At 52.6% G+C, this 24,004-nt stretch overlaps 9 protein-coding genes across 9 annotated transcripts; 6 read left to right on the top strand and 3 right to left on the bottom strand.

The window, feature by feature from the left end:
- Window positions 1–2,495: 2,495 nt before the first annotated feature.
- RPS18 (ribosomal 40S subunit protein S18B) lies at window positions 2,496–3,345 on the bottom strand (the record flags this gene model as incomplete). Its single annotated transcript, XM_051444133.1, has 3 exons — window positions 2,496–2,728; window positions 2,780–2,985; window positions 3,321–3,345. Coding segments are annotated over 3 exons (464 nt in total), but the record flags the coding sequence as incomplete, so codon positions are not given.
- Window positions 3,346–7,229: 3,884 nt separating this feature from the next.
- Window positions 7,230–7,625, top strand: J4E86_003581 (uncharacterized protein; the record flags this gene model as incomplete). The annotated part of the gene is made up of 2 exons (XM_051444134.1): window positions 7,230–7,315; window positions 7,346–7,625. The coding sequence occupies 2 exons, from the start codon at window positions 7,230–7,232 to the stop codon at window positions 7,623–7,625; spliced, it is 366 nt and encodes a 121-aa protein (XP_051305629.1).
- Window positions 7,626–8,580: 955 nt separating this feature from the next.
- J4E86_003582 (uncharacterized protein) lies at window positions 8,581–9,957 on the bottom strand (the record flags this gene model as incomplete). The annotated part of the gene is made up of 3 exons (XM_051444135.1): window positions 8,581–9,119; window positions 9,169–9,630; window positions 9,723–9,957. 3 exons carry the CDS (start codon window positions 9,955–9,957, stop codon window positions 8,581–8,583), a joined length of 1,236 nt encoding a protein of 411 aa, XP_051305630.1.
- A 2,192-nt stretch (window positions 9,958–12,149) lies between these two features.
- Window positions 12,150–13,380, bottom strand: J4E86_003583 (uncharacterized protein; the record flags this gene model as incomplete). The annotated part of the gene is made up of 3 exons (XM_051444136.1): window positions 12,150–12,569; window positions 12,617–13,039; window positions 13,099–13,380. The coding sequence occupies 3 exons, from the start codon at window positions 13,378–13,380 to the stop codon at window positions 12,150–12,152; spliced, it is 1,125 nt and encodes a 374-aa protein (XP_051305631.1).
- Window positions 13,381–14,292: 912 nt separating this feature from the next.
- Window positions 14,293–15,997, top strand: J4E86_003584 (uncharacterized protein; the record flags this gene model as incomplete). The annotated part of the gene is made up of 5 exons (XM_051444137.1): window positions 14,293–14,539; window positions 14,592–14,958; window positions 15,012–15,272; window positions 15,321–15,688; window positions 15,741–15,997. 5 exons carry the CDS (start codon window positions 14,293–14,295, stop codon window positions 15,995–15,997), a joined length of 1,500 nt encoding a protein of 499 aa, XP_051305632.1.
- Window positions 15,998–16,958: 961 nt separating this feature from the next.
- On the top strand, window positions 16,959–17,317 carry J4E86_003585 (uncharacterized protein; the record flags this gene model as incomplete). Its single annotated transcript, XM_051444138.1, has 2 exons — window positions 16,959–17,218; window positions 17,302–17,317. The coding sequence occupies 2 exons, from the start codon at window positions 16,959–16,961 to the stop codon at window positions 17,315–17,317; spliced, it is 276 nt and encodes a 91-aa protein (XP_051305633.1).
- A 748-nt stretch (window positions 17,318–18,065) lies between these two features.
- Window positions 18,066–18,733, top strand: J4E86_003586 (uncharacterized protein; the record flags this gene model as incomplete). The annotated part of the gene is made up of 2 exons (XM_051444139.1): window positions 18,066–18,108; window positions 18,249–18,733. The coding sequence occupies 2 exons, from the start codon at window positions 18,066–18,068 to the stop codon at window positions 18,731–18,733; spliced, it is 528 nt and encodes a 175-aa protein (XP_051305634.1).
- A 287-nt stretch (window positions 18,734–19,020) lies between these two features.
- On the top strand, window positions 19,021–19,996 carry J4E86_003587 (uncharacterized protein; the record flags this gene model as incomplete). Its single annotated transcript, XM_051444140.1, has 3 exons — window positions 19,021–19,192; window positions 19,242–19,644; window positions 19,696–19,996. 3 exons carry the CDS (start codon window positions 19,021–19,023, stop codon window positions 19,994–19,996), a joined length of 876 nt encoding a protein of 291 aa, XP_051305635.1.
- Window positions 19,997–20,421: 425 nt separating this feature from the next.
- Window positions 20,422–23,208, top strand: J4E86_003588 (uncharacterized protein; the record flags this gene model as incomplete). Its single annotated transcript, XM_051444141.1, has 3 exons — window positions 20,422–21,209; window positions 21,260–22,973; window positions 23,029–23,208. The coding sequence occupies 3 exons, from the start codon at window positions 20,422–20,424 to the stop codon at window positions 23,206–23,208; spliced, it is 2,682 nt and encodes an 893-aa protein (XP_051305636.1).
- Window positions 23,209–24,004: the final 796 nt, after the last annotated feature.

Genomic DNA, 24,004 nt, shown 5'->3' on the forward strand with positions numbered 1-24,004 from the left:
ACGAAATGCCGCTTCGGGCTACACCACCAGGGGAAATGCGCTATACGCTTCCATCCGCCGGAGCGTCAGAGTCAGAGACGAATGCAAATCATCATAGATCTCGCCGTAGGCACTGCACTATGATATGTAGTAGAGCAAGTTCATGGGTAGCGGCTTGTGGTTTCCAATGCATACGACTGTTATCCCTGTACCTATTCCATGCAAATCGTAAGCCTCACAAGACGCACCACGACTTCGCTTCTCATTCGCTGTGTCGTCATGTCTTCCCAAACTTCCCCTCTTCAAACTGCTATCTGCAACGGTCCCGATGTATCTTCGCTGAGCCACTCGTTGCGGGACAGCTGTTCGAGAGCTGCATGATCTTGCATCCTCCCGCATGCAAATTTGCGTGGGGCAGTCAAGCCCGGGTACCGGGCCTCATGAACCTGAACATGGCAATTACACATCTGTGCAGTATAGCGACCAGACGCTTGGTAGGACTTAGTTTTAGCACCTTTCGTAGCATCAAGAAGAACTAACTGCGAACATGCGAAAGATTTTCACTTCATGATTGTAGTTTTACATTCCATGTATGCTAATCGTAAGTTCGTAAATATGTCATCGTTAAGTTGTGCTTCGTGCTTCCTCGTTATCATCTGAACGACGCACCCGTTTTCGCATCGCGTTCGTGAGTAAGAGTCGTAAGTCGTAATCGTTACCATGCAAATGCCGTGCCTGAAACATGCGTCAAGAACGGAGCGCCGGTACCCAACAAGTAGGAAATAGCGAAAGGAAAGACGGAGAGTTAATGAAAGCGCTCGCATCCCCACCACACAATCCCCATGATCTCAAATAACGTCGCGTTCGCTCAGTGCGTGTCTTCATCCCTGCAGCAACGTTTTCAGTCGCTTGCTTAATCCCACCACCGCCGATTGAGCACACGCCCATTGTCACTCAAGATCCCGAGCACATCAGCGCTACTAGTCTGTACGCCCCATACCCGCTCAATTGGATCCGCAATCGCCATCCAGTCCAGTCCTCTGACGTCGTGCATGTCTAGTACTACACGAACCAGCCACGGCGAGTACATTGCATAACTTGTATCTTGGTAGAGAAACGGTGAGGTTGGTCCCGGGACGACTGCATTCTCATGGCTCGTCTGTTGTGCAAATTGTAGAGGGTGAGGACGTGGGCGTTGACGACGGGACGAGGACAGTGGTGGGGTGGACAGTTCTATACCGCCTCCAGCCGAGCTGGGAGAACTTGCTGCTGAGGAGGCGGGGCTGGATGCGTCGGAGAACATTGAATCATCGCTCATTTTGGTGTTCAGGGGTAGTAGCATTCTGACGGAGCGTAACGCTTCCTGTGCGGCGGCTTTGATGGCATCGTAGCTTGAGAGTGTAATGAGCGAGCCCGTTGATTTTGACAGAGGCCCATCGTCAAGGGGCGTGTCACTGATACGCGAAGAGGGCGAGTCGAAGGACAACGATCGTATGCGCAACTTGGGCGAAGGAGTCCGGATGAGTGTCGTCATAATCGAGCGCTGACTGCGACCGGACAAGAAACTCAATACGAAAAGAGGAAACGCAAAGAAGAGCCCTTCCGACGGCCTAGCGAAAGACCGCGCTTTCAGGAAGGGTTATATCCACAGTACTCACCTCAGCCATGCGGCCCTTTCACTGGCCCTGCAGGTGAAATATGCAACCATGCCACGACTTCGGCGCCGTAGGGAAGACTTTACGGGCCTTCCGAGTCACGTCCTGTGAGAGAGGCGTAAATAGCGGGGAAGGCGTACCATTGAGCAGGACGCACTGGCACTGCAGATGCCGACGATCGCGAGGTTGAAATGTTGCAGCATGTGTGGGACACAACGCACTCCACACTTGGCGCTTGATAAATCGAGTAGAATAGGTCGCTTCGGACTGGGATAATTGATTGGGAGAGTATGGAGGATAGGAAGGCCTGTCTTGCACCCAAGATTCGCCAGGTGCCGCAGCTTCGATGGGGATTATGATTCGTGGGTTTGTCCAATGTGCCCTTAGGAAAGCAGGTGTGACCAGCCTAGACGCCGTTAGCGGATCGTGCCGATGACAATGTCCACTCAGTACAAGAACCAGCACTCAGAACACTCTAGTGCGCCGAAGCGTGGTCGTTGTGTGACGTGGTGCCTCGTGAGCGGAGTGTGGGCGCAAAGCGATGTTAGTCCTCATCGCCAATCACTAGCCTATTCTAGGCGCCACACAATAAGCTCCCTCACATGACTGATGCGGAACCCTGGACTGTCGAAAGCGAATACGCATCATGATGGAACAAGTCGAAATTTGAATGTGTGATTTTGGTACAGGCTGTATTCGGCCAACCCTAACCGTGCCGCATCACCTCACCTCATATCGTGCATTGCCGCATGAAGTGTAAGTGTGAAAGCCAATGAAAGCCGTTTGATAAACACCGTAAGTGCACCACCCATTTCGTAAAGGCATGTTCCAGCCCCAGCTGCCCAGCGCATGCGAAAACCTTTAACCCTTCTTCTTGGAGACACCGACGGTTCGGCCGCGACGACCGGTGGTCTTTGAGTGCTGACCACGGACACGGAGGCCCCAGTAGTGACGGAGACCACGGTGAGCGCGGATCTTCTTCAAGCGCTCGAGATCGTCACGGAGCTTGGAGGCGACACCGTTGGCGAGGACCTGGCTGTTCTTGCCATCGACGATATCGCGCTGCCTGTTGAGGAACCAGGCGGGGATCTTGTCTGCAGGGTGTCAGCGTCATTATCCCTGTTGGAGAGATGGTCGTGGCGTACACTGGAGAGGGTTCTGGATGATGGTAACGATACGCTCAAGCTCTTCGGAGGTGAGGTCACCAGCGCGCTTGGACAGATCGACATCGGCCTTCTTGCAGACCAAGTTGGAGTATCGGCGACCGACACCCGTGATCTTGGTCAAGGCGTACATGACCTTCTGCTTGCCATCGACGTTCGTGTTCAACAAACGGATGATGTATTGGAAGCTGGTAAAGTCAGCAATGCTCTTGTGGTGCGAATATGCCTCCGTTTGTGCGCTGCCTCTATGCAAGACCTCCGCAATCCGAAAACCATCAGCCATCGCAATTGGCCACTCCAGTCCGAACAGCACAACAAAGCATCCCCTTGCACGGATAGTTTCCTTCATCTTTCTGCAACGCTTGATGCGTACGATCGTCTACTCTGTTCCCTTTCATTGGCTTCTGAGTGCTGTCGAACTGGAAGGCGGATGCGAGGTCGTGTGTCTCTATGGGACTAGGCGTTTCGATGCGAAGGAAGCGGAGGGCTGAACGGGGAATCGCAGACTCTTGTCTGAACGTACTTAGACTTCTCTCCGGAGACGAGCGCTGTAAAGTTGTCAGCATGTCTCTATTACAAGTGTCTGAACATTAATTATTGCGACCCCACTCCACGCGCTGGGTGAGGCACACTCGGCGCAATGAAAGCCAGGGTCGCAACAACTGATGTGAGTCGACAGATTCCGGGTATACTCACACATGATGGCGGCTTGTCGTACGTCGTCGATGTGGTGTTGTCGATGCTCTTACAGTGGGAGGAATTTCGATCGTTCTCGCTTGCGAGTGTTGGCTTGCCAAGGTAAATGGCACGTGCGGGCGTCCTAACCGCTTCGGGCCTCCGCTGGCAAAACCACTCCGCTCCTCTGCCTACCCCATGTGGGAAGAGTGAAGCGCCAACTTGCTACGTATTGTGAGCAGAGGGAGACATTCTGGGATTCTATTTTGCTGTTGGAGTTCATGCGCGTCTGGATTCCATGGGGCTTGAGGCTGCAGAGTAGACGACGACCTGCTCACACCGACTCAGTCCCGTCCTCGCATGAGCGGTGCTCTTGTAATTTGTGTGGTTTGCGTGCCGTCCATCGCTCGCGCGCGATACAATTCATCTCGCAAACTATCGGTCAATGCACTCGCGTGTGACGTCTTCCTTCACCGCTCCTGCCTCCATAGTTCTCCCGTCGTCACCCATGCAGTCCCAGTGCGGACAGTTTGGGGCTGTGTGCGCGAGCAGGCGACGCGCTGCCTGGCAATGCACACGTCTCTTTCGCACGCATTTGGGCTTGCTTACGGAACAACAGGAAAAAGCAACGACATGACATAACAGTGAACGGACGATAGCTATGTCTCGATCACGAGTACTGCCTGTTATTCAAGGCTAGCACGTTCAATCGCATCCAGTCCTCCGCGTAGTACGTCTTCGTGTCGTACTTCGCGTGTACCAGAGATCGCGTTCGGTATCGTCTCGATGCTTATTTTATCCAGGACGACCTCTGAAAGCACTTTTAGCAAGCTCTTTGTCTATCATGGGGACTGCCTCACCGTATTCTCTCGGTGAATTTCACACGTTTCCTACGTCACAGTTTGCAGTTCCCGCCCCAACTCTGTCGACCTCCATAGGTTCGTTATGAGGCGAAGCATCTCTAAGCGTGCTGCGCCACCGTTCGACCTCAACACTTTTCCCACATCGTCAAGTCATTTGCCAGGATGTATGGTGCCTGGAAGTAGGCACACAGTATCTGTGGCTGTAGCTGCCTTGCAACCACATGTATGCCTGGCTGTTAAAAGCTCCGCTACACCCGTGTGTATGTGTAAAGACAGCACTTCACAGCCTCATCCAACTTATCCATACAGCCTACCCTAGACTGATTCGACCTTGAGCCACGGATATACTCTTACACTATACTGACTCTGCTCAATTCGGTCACTGCATTTGTCTGACCGGATCATCCTATGCATCAGGCGAAGAACTGTTCTGGGCAACACAGTCGTGGAAGCCGGTTCATCGCTTAGCCCTGGCAACGACCCGGACATTTCTTCCAAAGATGGATTCTCGGGCCCACATTGTTACAGACGGATCGTTCACCAATGATGAGCTTACTACTGGAACCGCACCCGTCGTCGAGCTTACCAGGCACGACACGATTTCCTCCATCGAAAGTGTCCCTCGATTATCCGAAGGCCGTTGGGCACTGAACCTCAGTGGAAACTGTTCGACCTGCCATCATCACCACAGATCTGTACAAGTGCATGTTCAGGTTTCGGGCGACTCTACTGAATTCGGTGATGTGTATTGCCACAAATGCCAGAAATTGTGGTTGGCCTTCGGAAAACTCAATGGCACGCGCCTGTCTCTTCTCTCTACAAAGAGTCTAGAGCCGGAGACGCTTGCAGCTGAGGCTGATTTCCGCAAAACTCTGGTTCGGGCTATACAGTCTGCCACTCCTATCGCCACACTATCTCCCACTCTTACCGTCATACCGGAAAGCACACCGGCCGGTCCATCCCGGGAGACATCTGTACGGTCAACCGCTCAGAGAGACACCCAGCAACACCCAGCATCCATCGGCAGTCACCCAGGGCCAGTGTCGGTTGAATCCAGTAATGGGGAACAAGCTTCAGGTCTCAGCCATATCCGCTCGGGTGGCCAGAGGCATGCGACATTCCGCCAAAACGCTTGGTCCAAAGGTCGGCAGGCCTTCTCTCGCCTCAGTATGAGGCTTACAGCACGACTACGCAAATCAAAGCCCATTCCCCCAGTTACGAGGTTCCCTGAGAGTAGCTCCGACCAAGATCGCCATCGCAAAATCGGGGGATCTTTACCGGCTGGTATAGCGCCCATCGTGGAAAACTCGGAATCCCTGGCTGAGTCTACAGAGACTCACGTCGACCTCCAAGGCGGATCAACTCAGGAGTTTCCTAATGTCCGCGACCGATCAGCTGCCGCCACGAATGCGCTGGTTTCGCTCCAAGATCTCGACCTTCAGGCGTTCCATGCTTTATCTCCACAAGAGCGTTGGGAATGGGGCCGCAGGCAACTAACAGACTTCAGAACACAGTATGCCGTGTCCACTGTTCCGATCAATGACCCAGTCATGATCAATAGTGGAACGCAGGCAAACCTTTCGGAAGATTCGCTGTTGTCTCATCGTCCACTTACCAGACGTCATTCTGCCTTGGCTTTCGTTGGAAACACCTTTGGCACTCACGACTACTGGGACGTCTTTCGGGGAAGTACGCAGACTTTCCATAATCGTCCACTGAGCATGAGCGAAGCGAATTTATCAGACGCCGAAACCGTTGTTGAACGAATCAGTATGGCTCCTACCACACACCAATTGCTGATCGATACCTTACATCGAGATCGCCGCGGATCTGAGTCTTCGCGCCCTCTTTCGATGCACAGTATTGTGCACGAATGGCAGCAGTATGCTCGGAACAGGGCGGAGGTTCGACTATCGATAGACTCGGCAGCCACTGGCGGTGCTATTAGAAATATCGCTATGGGGAGGGCGCGTGCAAGCAATCGCCTATCTCGTAACTCGATGAATCGGGCGTCCTATTTCTACGATACAGAACTAGGAGGGTCGAGAGTTCAGCTGCCAGTGGCGATGGAGACCGAGCGCAGCGATATACCGGAACACGCTAGCTCGCCTACCGTATCGCCACCGAGCCCCGAAGCAGATGTGAGATCACAGGGTTGAAGTCTCGATATGTTTGTGGGGCTCCGTAAGGCCCGGAAATCAGGGGCTCTTCAATCGTCAGTTTCACTTTCGTATACGATGCTACGGTGAGTTACTACGGTCTCTTAGGTCATTTCATTATAACGCTGCACGAGCTCTCCCTGATACTACGAGCCAGATAGCCTAGGATGCATTCCTTAAATCACCATCACGCCTCACGATATGCTGTTTCTTAGTTTTCTTTCAGCACAAATGTATACAAAGAGATCACTCTGCTTGCCTTTCGCGATCTTCGAAAAGACCTATTTGTCAACATTCATCTCATCTTTGAATATATCGTGACTGCTTCAAGGGTTGTACTGCTTGCGCCAGTCCCAGTGAACATAGTTTGGCTTTATGATGTGATTCAGGGCTGAGTGAAAGCCCACGCCAAAGAGGTCGTGCACGAGGGAGACTGCAGCTCCCAGCTACTCAGCTGTACTTAGAGTCGAGCCTCCAAGCATTTCTTTCGCTTCCACAATTGGGTGCACTCATTGCTCTTGCGTGTGATCTCAACCAACACCATGACGCAACCAACAGATGCACAGGCCTTTCTCTCTTCCCTCGAGTCTCTCGAATGTGCCATATGCATGGAAGGATACGACGCCAATCACCGTCCTATAATTTTCGAATGCCGTCACATCTTCGGCGAAAACTGCGTAAGACGTTGGATCGAAAGTGGCAATGGTTTGTGTCCTAATTGCCGCGCGCCTCTACATGGAGAAGAGACTGTTGTCCCAGCAAGCGAAGAGGTTCAACCTCCACCAATTGAAGTACCTACAGGCATTGTACGAGAAGATCCTGTAGTTCCAACAAGCCAAGAGATTCCACAGCTACCAATGGAGGTACTGGCAGACTTCATTCGAGAGGACAATATGGTTCGATGGAGCCAAGAACCCCAGCAGCGGCCGGTCCAAGTACCGACAGACTTCCTTCAAGAAGACAACATGGTTCGATGGAGTCAGGAACCCGAGCAAGGACTGGTCCAAGTACCCACAGACTTCATTCGAGAAGACAGCATGGTTCGATGGAGCCAGGAACCCCAGCAGCGATCGGTCCAAGAACCCCAGCAGCGACCAGTCCAAGTATCCACAGACGTTATGCGCGTTATAGCCCGTCAATCCGATTGGGATGTGCTAGTAAATCAGCGTATGAGGTGGCTAGTGTCTCGATCGGAACGTCTTGTAGCCTCTCTACTGCGACTACCCGGACAGGCTGGGGTCAAGCTAGGTCTACTTCGACGGAATGGTGCAGATGACCGGTCTGCTAATAATCGTCCTCGAAAGCGCCTGCAGCGAAACCCAGAACTTCATCCACAGGCTCAGGATACCCGTAGGATAGTCGATGCAGCACGTCGAACGAGAAGCGATAGAGGCGACACTCACCAGGCTACCCGTGAACCAATCGGCCGTACTGATGTGCAACGGCTTACGAACGGACGAGACCGCCATTCATCCCGTAGCCATTGGCAAGCACTACTAGACCGAGCAACACCTTCTCGTGTCCATCGAAGACGCCAAGAAGATCAGGATCGAGAGTATGCACAACTCCTCCAGCGTACATACGACGAGCAAGATGGCTCGTATGAGGCGTACGACGACGACTTTGACATGGCATCCCGGCCTACATACTCGATACGTGACGGTGTACATGGGACCCGCGAGCCACCATCGAATGTCTATACCCCTCAGCGGTTTAGAAACGCAGGACTTAATGGCTTGTATGATTCTGTGTATGAGTTCTACTAGGGCCATCTTATGGCAGGTGAGATGAGCTTGATCGTGTGAAGCGCTGAGTGCTAACGGGTAGTCAGGGCTGAAAAGTACAAGGAAGACTGAAGCCATATCGGATGATGCGACTATTTAGGATCCTTAAAGCGTGCAGAAGGGCATATAGCGGCTGCTCGTTTCGTTGTCTGTAGCCTTACAATGAAGACAAGGTTGACGGAGGGGGTTCATGGAGAGCCATTCTTGATCGTGCTGTTTATTATACAGAGATGAAGTAGAATTGGTCAAGCCAGAACGGCCAACATTGAATTACCAACACTACACCGCGATGTCCGTTGCTGTTACCAGTCATCAATCATGTCATTAAACTCCTCACTCTCCACATCCATAACCTTCCTCGCTGCCTCACTTCCACTAACTGGCAGCATCTCGAGTCCACCATCTTCATCATCATCTTTCTTCTTGAACTCCTTGGGCACCTCCTCAGGATCCAGGAGGCCGACCTGGAAGAGCACAGAAGCCTGGTCCCAGTAAAATCTCTCGCACCATATCTTTCCAGCTCTGAATCCCACGATGCTCACGACGACTATCTCTACCTTCTGGTTCGTTGGTTCAACACCGGGAAGGATCCAGGGCATCTGGCAGGTATGTTTGAACTGGATGTAAAGTTCGTCTACTATTCGGTCGACGCCTATTGTGCGCGAGATGAGCCGCATGTGCATTGATGGTGGAGCTGTCTTGAGAAAGTAGTCGCGATAGAAGCGCTTAAGGTCTGGATGTCCGCTTGCACCGGTCATGGTCGGAGTAAAGTTTATGTACGGTGTCGGGGTTTTGGTGTAGGTTTCGAGAATCTTATCGAGCGACTTTCCGCGATATTTTTCTGTTGAGTGTTAGCTTTTGTGATAGATGCGGTAGGTCGCCATGCATACGCTCTTCGTTTTCCTCCCATACCCGCTCCAGATCCACCTCGGCGCTGAAGCCCTTCCGAACAGTGCTCAGACTCCTGCTCCATGCGATAGCGTCGGCCACGGCGTCGTATTCATCTAGATCGTGCTCTGCAAAGCCTGCATCAACGCCCTCGTATGTGAAGCACGGATACAGTATCTTGTCCTGTAAACCTCCCGCGCCAATGCCGTGCGTGACGCGCTTCTGCACCGTTCGTCGCTTGCCCTGTATGCCAAGAACTTCGGGGCGACGCGTCACGCCAACGGTGATGTCGTTTCCGGATGTTCCCTCGGCTAGATGCACGAGCACGCGAAAGGACGACGTGAAGCGGTGGCGCGTATCGGGAATGGAGGACGGGTAGTAGGCGATGAGGGAGCAGAGTTTCGAGGTGGCAGTCTTGGGTTCTGAGTAGACGTCTAGACATACGGCTGCAGCGTCACCGAAGGCTACAGAGGCATGGTTAGTACATGATGCGGAGGGTGCTGGCGCAGAGTACGTATACTCGTGACATGCGCCAGAGTGTGAAAGGGATGTATACCCACGATTGCGTAGCGTTCCCCAATGCCCATCTTGTCCCCCAGCTTGTGAAGCGTCTGCACGTATTGCTTGCCACCTTTGCCCATGGGGATGTATTCGACGATGAAGCCCTCGTCGCGCCATGCCTTCATAGTCTCGATGTCGAACTCGGCGTCTTCGGCTGTGATGTACAGTACGGGCGTGCTGCTCCGGAACGACAGCCAGCCATTGCGGTCAGCAAGGAATTGTTGCGCCATGTCGGGGTCCAGAGTCGTTGTCGCAAAGGCAGGCGCGCTCACGCGATGGCTACAGTAGGTCCACTATAGGCAAGCGTAGCTATCCCGGTTCCGCGTTGGTACCTAGGTAGCGTCCGATGATGGTTGGGACGTTTTCGACGGCGTGTTGCGATGCGCAGTGGTTAGGCCAGCCCTTTGCGCGCGGATGGACAAGGTCAGAGCATCCATGGATGCAACGGCGCATTGTCGGTGCGGGCTCACAAGAATCCTGCTCGAGGCTGGTCGCATGAGGATTTAGTGGAGTCGCGTCGGTGTCTCCAATTCGTGATGACGTAGGCGCTGTAAGCCTCCTTCGGGACTAGCCGGAATGCAGCAGGAAGCCGCTCCAGGGCTGTCTCAACACCGAGGGATCCTGACATGCTCATACTTCATCCCAGACACTGCGAATCAAGCGAAAGAATCTCGATTTTGTCATGCGAGATTCTCGCAAGGCCGGTGAGTCTGCTAGAACAAGCGTGTAACTTATAGGTACGTCCTGGCAGCAGTTACAAATTTTGACTCTATCTGTCTGTCGTCACTAGCTTCACCTGCCTTCAACATATTCTCTAAGTTAGACCTTGTGCCTGAAGGTACATGTATCACGGGGAATATCATATAGATTAGACGGCAACTGGTAATGGGGTATGGCTTGCTTTCGACCATGTGCTCAGTCCGCTAGATCAGACAAAGCTAGCAACCCAGACGTCCATCGCCCTGACTCCCTTTCTACCCCCCCGGATTCCTTCTAGGCTTGCCTCACATGCATCTCGCAATGCAAGAATTACTCCCCGCTCCCTCTCGTCCCTCACATTCTCCTTTACTTCTCTCTCAAAAGAAGGGGAGAGACAAGCAGAAACTTCCCATTGTCCGTCCATCAGTCCCTCTTCATTCTGCACGCGGGTCTCGTTCTCCAGCTGCCACCCGGCAGCTAAAGCCAGCTCGATGAGTCGTTTTGGGCCCAAGATGGTACGAACATTCGAGATGCTCTTGGATTTACGGCACTCCAACGCTGCCTGCGTAAGCGCTGCTAGTACATGAGGCTGGGCAGAGGGATGTATCGCTACCAGCGACCACTCAGCAAGAAGAAGACGCTTGCTGTGCTGTCTGATGGCACGGAAAGTGGAGAGGACAAGCGAGGGAGTCGGGAAGTACCATAGACAGTGGGCGAGCACTGTCGCGTCGAAAGCCTTCTCGCTGCTGGTGGGTGCCGAAGAGATAGAAGACGGTATGGGGAGGGAAGAGAGGTATTCCAGAGGGGATTGTTGAATCCACGTAATTTGCTTCCCGAGCGGTCCTTGTGAGATGTGATCTTGTGCTTGGCCGAGAGTATACGGAGAACCTGAGGGGTCATAAACTCACTGCTTCTATACGCCTGCCAGGAAAGCAAGAAACAAAAACAGTTCGGAAGGACCTACCATAACCCAAGTCTGCTGGATCGACGGCAACTACGCTCCCTTGCTCACCAACAGCACAAGCAAGGACAGTCGTACAGTCTCCCTGCCCGCACCCTAATTCCAGCACCTTTGTGCTAGTAAGGATGTTCCATTGCTGTAGGAGCCTTATACGATGGAGGGTTTGGGCGTGCTGAATGCTGAAGTTATGAGGATCGTGTAAGGAAAGACGAGCAATATAGGCGGCGTCGAGTTCGGTAGCCATCTTGAGCTTGATGGGTGTTGGTTAGAAGACTGCAGATGTTTGGAATGCCAGTTGAACCACGAGGGCCTTTATTCAATTCCATCACGATTAGGCAGAAGCTGGTGAAGATAAGGTGAGTGTTGAAGATGACTCTATCGCCTTGTCTGAGTCAAGCCTTCCGGAGATAAGGCACGTGTGGAGATACGCAGAAGGATGCGCACCAGATTAATACCACCTTCCGAATCAGACTACATCGCCATCCATCTCCATTTGCGAGAGCACTACAGTTTGGATCTAGGCGTCTCACCGTCATGATTCCATCCTGGCATGTCTGCGAGGTCCTTCGCACGCGCCGCCCTTCTCGACTTCAGCGCATCACCAGTACCGGGACGCCATCTCCATGCTTGCGCGAGGTCGTCTGCCAGCGTACCTTCGAGTAACTCGACCACATGCTTACCGATGTTTGGAAGTAGCTTGAAGGTGTGGCTACACTTCAAGTCAGTAACTCATCCATGCGACATTCGTAACGAGGCCGAAACTCACCCGCTATCTCCGGTAGCAAGCACGAAGTTCTTCCACTCAGGATGTTCGCACATCAAAAGTGCCGCATCCGCCGTGTCTGTACACCAACACAAATGTCTGTTGAATAATTCCTTCTCTGTGAATTTTGGCAGGAAGGTCGCAATAGCCTTGCGGATGCTGGCCTCGGAGGCATCCGGATAGGTATCTGTGGGATGCTTCGCTGCGGATCTAGGTACCGAGATGCGCTTTGGTTCCGATGCCCCAAAAGGCTGATGTTGCTTGAAGCGTGTGAATCCTGGAAATTCGTCGCAGACTTTTATGACGCCGTGTTCGTCAGGCTCGAAGAAGAAGCCCACGTCACCGTTGTAGACTACGGGGACGTTTTTGTATTCTGCAGCTTCGCTGGGAGAGAGTTGAATGTGGGCATATACCCATGCCTGAAGACGTTAATGCGAAATCATGTAGCTAAACTGAAAGGACATACCTTCGAGACACACTGTTCTTGCAGATCGACTAGCACGGGGCTCCATGCACCGGCTGCCAAAACCACCTTGTCGGCGTAATACCGCGTCCCGTCAACTGTTTCAACACCGATACATACTCCTTCAGCCAGAAGAGGCTGCTTGAATGACCCTGCTCCACCGAAGCCGAATTTGACACCTTGATCGCGCAAATAGCCACCAATCCCATCGATGGCCTTTGCTGCAGCAAGCCAGCCGCCGTCATCGCTATAGACAGCTTTCCAACCTTTGATCTGTTCGCGATCTAGTAGTGGCATCTTCTTCAAGATCTCGTCTTCCGAGTCTAGCCATTCTGTTGTCGTCTCTAGGCCAGCACCCGCGTCGAGAAGAGCCTGATGAGCTTGCTTCAGGTCCGCGAGACCCTTTTCACTGTGGGCGCAGTCAAGCTGAGAATACCATCAGTCTCTAGAAATGTTTCTTACTAGGTTACGCTTGGAATACTCACTCGTCCGGTGTTGTGAAAATACTCTTTGAATAGATCATCTTCTTTCCACATCTGTCTCGCCTCCAGGCTCAACTGCAGGTCCACTTTGTTCCGCAGGCGGATCCCCATGATCTTGTTCAAGTCATTTCCAGCTGATTGTGATGATGGTATTGGGTACGTGTCCAGCACTGTGATGTTGGATGGGTTGTATCCTGAGCGTACTAGATGTAGGGCTGTCGACGACCCGATCGTCCCACCACCTCCGACAACAACGACAGACGTAGCCTCTCTCGACGGTGCCATGCTGAACTATCAAAGCCTATCGCGCTTGCAATGGCTCGCGTGTTGGAATGGGGAGGAGCGCTGCCGGAAGTCGTTATCAGTACCGACCCACGATGTAATCCCGCCGGTTAAGTATCCTTAGAGGCTGCACACGCCACCAGCACGGTGACACGATGGCGACGCATTCTCCACGCGCCAGATGCGAGCACGCGAGGTTTTGATTGAGTAATTGAGGCCTGCCGTCCCAAGTATCGCGGCCGTTCTCGCTTGGCGATCCCGACTGTTACCCCTTCCAAACGGGGTTAGGCTGGCGGACGTCAGCGATGCGTCAAGCAAGGGCGGTCTCTCCGATTCTGCCCGGTTTGAGCATGAAGCAGGGCCATAACCTTCCATGCTTGACATTGCGATAACGAAACTGGGTCTATGCAGCCAAAGGGCGATATCAACAAACCTCTTTTCTATAAAAGTCGCCCTCAACCCGCGGAGCACCTGAATAGCTGACTCACGCTTTGCATCGACCCGACATCCAAGCCTCGCAACCATGTCTAGCGCAAGCTTACTTTCCCGTAATCACGTTAGTTTCCAACCTCCACTTTTCCAAACTGTTCGCACTTCCATATCCAGCCTAGTCTACACTCTCATCTAAACTGCCCTTTCCCTCGGAAACCGGTCTATCACCGGAGCGATTGACTCCACAAGTCCCTATCAGCTGGACGGGAACGACTCGTTTACCCCAGCTTGGGGTAACATAGTTCCGGAATCCACAGATAAGCCGATGCTGGTCGCGCGGACAGACGGTAGGAGGTAGATGTGTGCGGGAGGGACATGGTGTATATAAAGGTCGCGTGCGATGCCTTTGATCTCGCCTCAGCTCGAAGCTCAGTCGCATCTGCTCCGTATCGTTTTTGGTCTTCCCAGTAGGAGTATTTCAAGATGTCCAAGTTCGACGCTGCTCCTCCCAACACACATGCCGGCGGCGACGACGATGCGCTCCGTACAAAGGGCAACGACCCGCTCAACGCTCCTCCAACATACGATGTCGCCGACGAGAGAATCAACATGGAAGAGTATGCCAGGACGGTTCCAAAATGGAAAAGGATATGGCAGCACAGCTTGACGCAGATGCTGCTACTCAGTGTGCAGGCTTTCTGCGGTCCTGCAATGGCTGATGCTATTGCTGGTAAGCCTTCTTTGAACTCATAACACAGTACATCGTATTGATAAGTCTGCAGGTCTCGGCGGAGGTGGTCTCGCTACTCCGCAAACCTCGAACATCGCGACCGCTGTCAACTACACCATGCTTGCTGTCTGTTGTGCTCTCGGAGGGCCCATCGTCAACAAGCTCGGAACGAAATGGGCTTTGGTCATCGGCGCCTGCTCGTTCCCAATCCGCGGCTCTTCCTACTACTGCAACTCCAAGTTCGGAAACCAATGGTACTTGATCTTGGGCGGCTTCTTCACAGGAATTGGAACTGGCACTTGGTATGTTGCAGAATCCGGAACTATAATGTCACTCGCGCCGGCTGGATCTCGTGGCAAGTACCTGGCACTTTGGATCGTTGCCAGAAACTTAGGACAGCTTGTCGGCGGTGCTATCAAGTGAGTTTTGTAGACTGAAGCCCACTTCGCAGCAGCTAAAATTTGTGTCCCAGTCTGTCCAAGAACCACGAGAAGGGAGTCGTCGGCGGAGTCACGCCAGATACCTACGTCGCCTTTTTGATCATTGAATGTATGGCCTTGCCATTCGCCTTCCTCATCTCACCTCTTGAACGAGTTGTACGCTCAGACGGAACGCGTATCCTCGTCTCTGAAAAGATCGGCACCATTATGGAGTTCAAGCAGATTAAGATCACGATGACGTCGAAGCTTATCTTGCTTTCCGCATTTTGGGCCATATGGTCGTTCTTCTACAGGTCAGTCAACACACGATCATAAAGGGGCGGCAGCTAATCAGTTATTAGTGGGACATGGTCGACCTATCTTGGAACCTACTTTAGCGTCCGCGCCCGCGCTCTCTCCTCCCTCATCTCGCCCTTCTTCTGTATTGTCGGTTGTTTTGGTCTCGGATTCATCCTCGATCTCAAGGGTGTCAGCCAACGTCGTCGTGCACAAATCGGTCTCTTTACCGTCGTGCTTCTCAACCTTGGTGTCTACATCTGGTCAATCGTCATGCAAGTCGGATTCAACAGTAATGACCCAGGCAAGATCGACTGGGATGACTCGCTGTATGCGCGTTCTTTTTTGCCATACTTCTTTGTGCAGACGACTGGTCCTCTGTCGCAATCTTACATGTACTGGCTACTCTCTTCTTTCGCAACAGACGCTCAAGGTATGTCTCCTAATTCGGCAAGTCTTCTTGATTCATCGCTGATGATATACAGCAAACGTGCGTAATGGTGCAGCTTTCCGCTGTCTTGAGGCCATCGGACAAGCCATCTCCTACGGAATGAACACCCAAATCAAGACATCCCCTCTCATCGGCTTCTGCGTCACTTTTGGCTTGATGGCACTTGCGCTAGGTCCGATGCTGTTACTGGTGAACCAGACGCCAGATCGCATCCCCGCTGATGTGATTGCGGAAGAGCAGTACCGCGAAGAGAAGAAGATCGGTAATGTGAGCGTGGAGACCAAGGTCTAAGGCCTGTTTGATGAACGATTCCTCGATGAGATGGAATGGAATTCTCTATGCCCCTGTAGTATAAAGCCAATACAATGCCAGAGCCGGGTTCGACATTGCCACCTGACATGCACCAGCTGTGTGACATGGCAACTAAATATGCATAGTTGATTTCTGGCATATAGGATAGCAATACTCTGGGTGATGCTTTGCTGCAGATATGATTAGAAAACAATAATGTCGGAGTGTGTATACTATCTCGCCGCAGAGGCTGGAGATTAGTCTTTTTCCTCTGCGACAAATAACTAATCAGTCGCTAAGACATGACAAGCTTTTATCTAAAAACCTTCGCATAAATTGAGGCATGGATCGTGGCCACACATAGTGCGGCATGTGAAAGAGAGAAATGTATTGGTGAGCTGCGAGTCGCCCTTCGGATCGCCGTCACTAGAACTACCCACTGCATTGGCTAAAATTGCTTTCATATTGTTTTGATGGATTCAGTCTCTTCGTTAAATCCGCCTTACACCCAGACACGTTAGTGTATGAGTCGCGCGTCAAGGAGCTTGACTCCTAGGCCCATTGTTCACATTCGATATCCTAGCGGGGCGGCATGACCTTCGCAACTAAATCCAATTGAATACAAGCTTCAGGCCGGCACTTAAGGTTGTATGCTAAGACGCGTGTTGCTGATGAGCTAAGCACTAGCCGAATGGGGAAAGACATGGAGCTTTGTTGGCAACGGGCCGATCGATGAAGTATGCGATTGTTTGGACGTGTATCAGATAGTTGACCGAGCCAGACTGGCGGCTTCCTTACGTGCGTACAGCGGGAGAATTCATGTATACCTGGCCGACACGATTAAAAAACAAGTGTACATAAAGACAGTATCGGGCGAGCAATAGAGGACAACTTTCATTGGCTATCACAGCAGCCTTGCTACGTCCCTTTGTTTGTCAAGCCCTCAGTTTCACATTCCAAGATGACTATCACAGCAGAGAACAAGTTAGAGTACCCCCAGGGTCAACTCTTCGTGCACGCCATCGAGGAGAAAGCGCAATGGATACCGAACAACATGTACATGCGTTACGCGCCGGATGACTGGTTACACAGGGGTTACAAAACGATTACATGGAAGCAATACGCAAGTGCCATCGATAAGATGGCTTTCTGGTTTGACGAGCGGCTTGGTAAAGCAGTGGATTGCGAGACGGTTGCTTATTTCGGGCCCAACGATCCACGGTATGCCATCTTGATACCATCTGTTGTAAAGCATGGACGGAAAGTAAGTGTCAAGTCGTTCGGTGTGACCTCACGGCTAACAGCCTCCGTATTTGCTAATTCCCGATGGACGGGTGACCAAAGAGGGGCTTGCGGGCTTGATTGCAGCAAGTAGTTGCAAAGTATGGCTCTATCCAGAAGACGATGCCGCAGGGCCGTTGGTCGACATAGAGTCAGGCTTGAAGCTATGTGCTTTGCCGTCGCTTGAATGGATGCTTGACAATGAAGGGCAAAAACGGTATCCATATGACAAAACGTTTGGAGAGGCCAAATGGGATGAAATCGTCATCATCCATACATCAGGCACTACTGGTAATCTGTCTGAAACGATCTGTTATCTCACAAGCTCACTTCTCTTTAGGCGAACCCAAGCCTATTTTTCACACAAATGGCATGTGGAGCGGATTAGGGAATATGCCCATACTGAGTCGAAGACACTGGCCCCGCGGCATTGAGTACGAAAGCTGGATCGGGAAGACGTCTCTCAATCCATGTCCACCGCAATGGATAGCCGGCTTACATGCGATGGTTTTGAGCCCGCTTTTCCTGGACAGTCCCTGCGTCATGATGCCCCGGGACGAAGTTTCCCTGACTCCCAACCTGTTCAAGAAGATCATTTTGATGAACAGAATTGAAGGCATTAGATGCCCCCCATTCACTATTAACAGCCTCTACGCGGACCCAGAAACTCGACAAATGCTGAAGTCACTGGACTTCATTGTGTATACTGGTGCACCCTTGGATCGAGCGATTGGAGACGACCTTTGTCAGCATACAAGATTGAGCCCGATGATTGGCTCCACGGAAAATGGAGATCAGATTGGCCTTCGACCAGTCGATAGAAAGCTCTGGTATACCCATGACTTTGTTCCAGAAAATGGTCATAGGATGGTGCCTTTGGACGCAGGCTCGGACGATCTCCACGAACTCATATTGGAGCAGGTTGGAGATGGGCGTACTAATCCTTTTCAAACAAGCTTCTGGAACACAGCACATCGTTTCCTGGAGCGGATCGAAACGAAGGAGCTCTACAGGCCCATCAAGGACTCCGATGGCCGCACGCGGTGGGCGTTTTCTGCCCGCAAAGACGACTTGACGAAGCTGAGTTGGCTGGCAAAGTTCCATGCGCAGGATATTGAAAGACGTATTCTGCAACACCCAGACGTACAGAATGTGCTGGTAGGTGGGGAAGCCCGGCCTGCGCCGTATGTTATCGTTCAGGCAAAGGAAGGTGTGCTGGACGGAAAGAGCGAGGTGCAGCTACTTGATGAGCTTTATGATGGCGTGGTTGCTGCCACCAATAAGGCTGATCTGAATGAGATCAGAATTCCTAGGGAAACGGTTATGATTGCGAAGAAAGAGAAGCCGCTCAAGGTCAGCTTGAAGCAGTTGGTCCAGAGGAAGGCTGTTGAGCAGGACTATTCGGAGGAAATTGAGCAAGCATATGTGCGGCTGGAGAACAGCAGGAAGCCTTAGGCCAATCAAATGATACTTGACCTCTCCAGCAGTCGATGCTTCTTCGTGACATGTTGTTTGGTGTGGTGTCTTGAGTCGAGTCAGCCGAACCTAGATGCCTAGGAAGGCGCGTCTGGCAAAACGCGCTAACGGCATGAACCTCGGCATGGTCAGTGATGATGTCGGCCGTTGCGGTTGAGTTACTCCGCATTTCACGAAGGAGCGCCCATTAACCTTGAGGTGTCTTCTCAGCTAGAAGATTAAAATCCCTGGTTTATTTTCCAAGTGAACGCAATATTTTGAGTATAATGTCTTCCTCCAAGCGCATCGATCAGATTGCAGGCCATCTCAACTACCCCAAGGGTATGTTGGCTGGCCAAACCGCCATTATCACTGGTTCAGGTCAGGGAATCGGCGCCGAGGCTGCGAAGCTGTTTGCGAAGGAAGGAGCGAAGGTCGTAGTTGCCGATGTAGATGCCAGTAAGTCAATGCAGTCGCTGCATGCAAACACGGGCTGATGATAGTGTAGAGAAGGCAGAATCGGTAGCTGCGGAGATCAACGAGTCTGGTGGCAGCGCCCTGGCTGTCGCAGGCGATGTGCTCGACGACGCCTACATCAAGACGCTTATTGCAAAGGCTGCTGAGTTCGGAGGCGGCAAGATCCACATCATCGTGAACAATGCCGGCTACACATGGGATGGCGTCATACACAAGATGACGGACAAGCAATGGCACACGATTGTCGACCTGCACGCGACAGCGCCTTTCAAGATTGTGAGGGCTGCGGCGCCATACTTCAGAGTCAAGGACGGCGAGCCGAGGAATATCATCAACATTTCCAGCACAAGTGGTGTGAACGGCAATGCTGGACAAATCAACTACGCGCTGGCGAAGGCGGGTGTAACCGGCATGACCAAGACCATTGCGAAAGAGTACGTCTCCCCCCTCTCCCTCGAATGTATTTCCCTCTAACGTATCTTCAGATGGGGCCCTCAATTCGGCGTGCGCTCCAACACAGTAGCCTTTGGACACATCCAGACACGGTTGACGGCGGCGAAGGAGGCTGGCGCATTCATTACCACGCCCGACGGCGAGAAGGTAGCGCTGGGGATACCGCAGGCGCAAAAGGCAGGCGCAGGGCAGGGCCAGGAGCACATGGACATTCCCTTGAGGAGACCAGGCACGGCGACCGAGGCCGCGAGTGCCGTGTTGGCGGTTGCGAGTCCGCTGTTCAGCTATGTAAACGGAGAGACGATCAAAGTGACCGGAGGGCGCGGCATGTAGAAAAGTGTATGCCTCGTGCGACAATTGACAAACTTCCTTGCAAGCTCAAACACATGCCGTGGTGATGGAGTCGCAAAGATGGTCAGCTATGGTTTCAACTACCAAGATCTTGGACAGGGTCTCGGCACCCATGTTCCGCTCCGCCATCCCCAGATGCTGGATGCACATCAGCCACCTGCATCCGACAAGACGCAGCCCCTCGTCCGCCTTCTTCTTGCCTGTATTGATATAGTTGTCGTCGTTCCTTATACCCGTCCACCATGTACATGCCCAATCGATAGCCCATCCACCCAATTACCATTCAAAGCATACGCGTACGCAGCATTCGCTTCCTGCGGACTATTCGCCGCGGGCGAGCGAGCATCCCTTACCACGACACCGCGCACCACGTGGACGACGACACCCTCACGTGGTTTTAGCTCGCCATGAGCGACGAGAAACATGGCTACGTCCGCGAGCCATCTCCGCCACCCATCCCCACATACGACGAGGCAACTTCCTCGCGCAACGCCCCTGCGCGCCTCGGACCCAACGAGACCAGCGACGATGCCGAGCGGCAAGGCCTCCTGAGCCCGGATGTGCGCATACAAGCCGACCCGCGCAGGCGCAATGGATACTACCAGGCCCCCTCGGTACAGTCGGTCGACGACGATGGCGACTCGGATCTCGGGAGTCCGGTGCGAGAGAGCCAGGACGAGGACCTGCGCCAGACCATGGAGGAGATGGACATTCTAGATCCAGAGTCTGCTGAGGAGGGGCGCTCGAGGCGGAATCGATCAAGAGGCAGGTTCTCGAAACGCTTCTACAGCATCAGACATTCCCTATCGAGTTGGAATATGCCGCGAATACCCTGGCCCAGCTGGCGTCCCAACTTCAGCGCCATGACGGACCACATACCGACGATACCAGAAGAATACAAGCCGGGATGGTCGATTATCGCGCGATTGTTCGGTCTCATACTGATCATCGTCCTGGTATACCTGCTGGTCGTCAGCGAGGTGGTGCCCATGGGCGGAGGATTCGGCACGCCATTCAACCCCGAGTGGGTGCGTTCGACGGCTATGGAGAGCGTCGAGAGCTGGCGGATTGAGAAGAATCTGGAATACATTACAAGCTACGACCACATCGGGGGCACCGAGGGGAGTTATGTGCTGGGGCAGTGGATCGAGGGCAAGTTCAAGGATGCGCACATGGACACATATACCCACGACGAGTACGTTACACATTGTGAGACGTCACAAAGGATCACGCTAACTAGTGCAGGTACTACGTATACATGAACTACGCGAAGAAGGGCGGACGGAGGGTCGCCATCGTCGAGCCACAGGATAAGAAGTGGGAGGCCAAACTCGAAGAGCCGTCCGTCTTCAATCCTGCCAAAGCGCAAACGCCCGCCTATCATGGCCTATCTGCGACGGGAAACGCCACCGGGCCTTTGATATACGTCAACTACTGCGACAAGAAAGACTTCAAGCGATTATGGGATAGCGGGGTGGACGTACAAGGTGCGATTGCGCTCTGCCGATATTACGGAACACAGCCAGATCTATCAATGAAGATCAGGGCTGCGCAAGATGCTGGGGTTGTGGGTGTCTTGGTATATTCAGATCCAGCAGATGACGGCTTCAAGAAGGGGAACCCCTGGCCAGATGGCAAGTGGCGGCCTGGAGACAGTGTGCAGCGAGGATCCGTCGCACAGACAAACATGATTATGGGAGATGTGCTCACGCCTGGACTGCCGAGCTTCAAGAAGGTGGAGCGCATGCCCCGAGACAAGAACCCGGCCTTGCCAAAAATCCCAAGTCTACCGCTCTCGTGGAAGGATGCGCAGAAGCTGCTCAAGTCGCTCAAAGGCTCAGGCGAGCAATTGCCAGATGAATGGATTGGTGGTGTACCGGAAGTTGGCGAGCACTGGTATTCTGGTCATCCAAAGACTTCGCCAAAGGTGTTTCTGCAAAACGACCAGGATGAGGTCGAACAACAGCGGATCACTAACGTTTTCGGGTCTCTCAAGGGCAGCGAAGATCCGGCTAGCAAGATCATAATCGGCAACCACCGCGATTCCTGGTGTTTCGGTGCAGCAGACCCTGGCTCTGGCACGGCTGTCATGCTCGAAGTTGTACGTGTACTTGGAGAGTTGCGCTCTCAAGGATGGCGACCGCTCCGCACAATCGAATTTGCGTCCTGGGACGCTGGGGAATACAACAGAATCGGCTCTACCGAGCATGTTGAAGCCAACGTACAAGCCCTCCGAGATAGCGCCATCGCCTACCTGAATGTCGACGTCGGTGTAACGGGTGACAAGCTGTGGGCCAAAGGCTCTCCGATCTTCCAACACGCCTGGACGCGCGTGCTCGACCGACTTTCCGACCCCCGGGAGAATAAGACTATGAAGGAGCTGTGGGAGACCTCGGACTCCAAAATTGGTAATCTAGCTGCTGGAAGCGACTACGTTGCTTTCCAATCCATCGCTGGTACCTCCTCACTCGACTTCGGCTTCACCAGCAAAGAGGGTCAATCAAACCCCATTGCGCGCAGCTGCTACGAGACTCTCTCTTGGATGCGCAAATACATTGACCCCGGTTTCGCTTACCACGCCGTGCTCGCCCAGCTCTGGGTTCTTCTCATCCTCGAGCTTGCTCAAGAGCCCATCATTCCTATGAAGATTGATGACTACGCCCGCGCTCTGCAGGAAGAAGGCCAGCAGTTGTTGGACTGGACCGAGAAGAAGAGCGGTGGTGGCGAGTACGACATTGAGATGTTCCAACCTCTGGTCGACAGTCTGAGCATGTTCAAGAAGAAAGCAGAGACGTTCGGTCGGTGGGAACAAAGTTGGTATAACCAAGTCTATGCCACTGGCGGCTTCGAAAGTAGTGGTGTCACAATACAGAGGGTAGGCCACAATGGCAGGATCGCGGGTTTCGAAACAGACTTGCTTGATCTTGCGAGGGGAAAGGACGACAAGGGGCCGCATGGTGTAAGTTCCTCGCCTCACCGATATGTGAGATCATCATTGACTAATTCATGAACAGCTTCCCAACCGCGACCAATACAAACACGTCGTCTTCGCCCCGGACCTCAACAATGGCCTCGAAGCCAGTGTCTTCCCTTTTGCACGCGAAGCAATCGAGAAAAAAGACTGGGATACCGCATCCAAAGCCATCAAGAAGACGGCTGATATATTGAACCGCGCGAGCGACAGGCTCGGCTAAGATATGTGTGTATATGTACAGCAGAGTTGCATTTCCGCGGTGTTTGGGCGTAGCAGAAGACTGGCTGCATAACTTATTGGGTCAAGGATATATCTCATATTTAGTGCCGGGCCTCGGCTTTTTCATATGGGTGTCATATTTATCTCTGTTTGGTGAGCGTCTTGATGACCGCTAGCTAAGAGACTGTTTGTTGGGCCATCTTTTCACGTGCTTGTGCTAGCCCGACTCTGTCCACGTCTATATAAATCTATTATTTGTGCTCTTCTGCTTCAATTACCTTATTTCACCATCTTCATGAACAAAAGGCATGCAGACCTTCACATGTCGGCGAAATATCCTGTTCTTTCCAAAATATATTCGTTTTCTGCATGATGGCTTCTCATCCACGCGCTCAATATTCCAAAAGGCGGCCTAGGCGTCGGTCTGTTTTTCTGTGCGCGCCTCACAAAAAGCCACATATCACGCATGCATGTCCCTCTTCCCTTCTTTCAGGAAGTCGAACACGAGTAGCTGTACGATCCTCTCAAAGATCTTCAATTCTAATAATGTATCGATTTGGGTTTCTCTGGCTTCTACTTGGGCTGGAATGAAATTTACAGCAAACTCGGCCATGCCGATCGACTGTCTCGCCGTTCTTGACAGTCTTCAAGCATCAAAAATCCATGCGACAAAGTGATGGATTTCGTGGACTGTCCTTTTCGAAGACCGAAAGCTGATGACCATGTCTGCCCTGTCTCCCTCTCTTTCGTGGTGCGAAACGTCGAATTCCAGATACACTTCATCTGTTATCTCCCAT

Source organism: Alternaria arbusti, assembly GCF_024043155.1.
Source record: "Alternaria arbusti strain BMP 1465 chromosome Unknown scaffold_3, whole genome shotgun sequence".
Taxonomy (NCBI): Eukaryota; Fungi; Ascomycota; class Dothideomycetes; order Pleosporales; family Pleosporaceae; genus Alternaria; species Alternaria arbusti.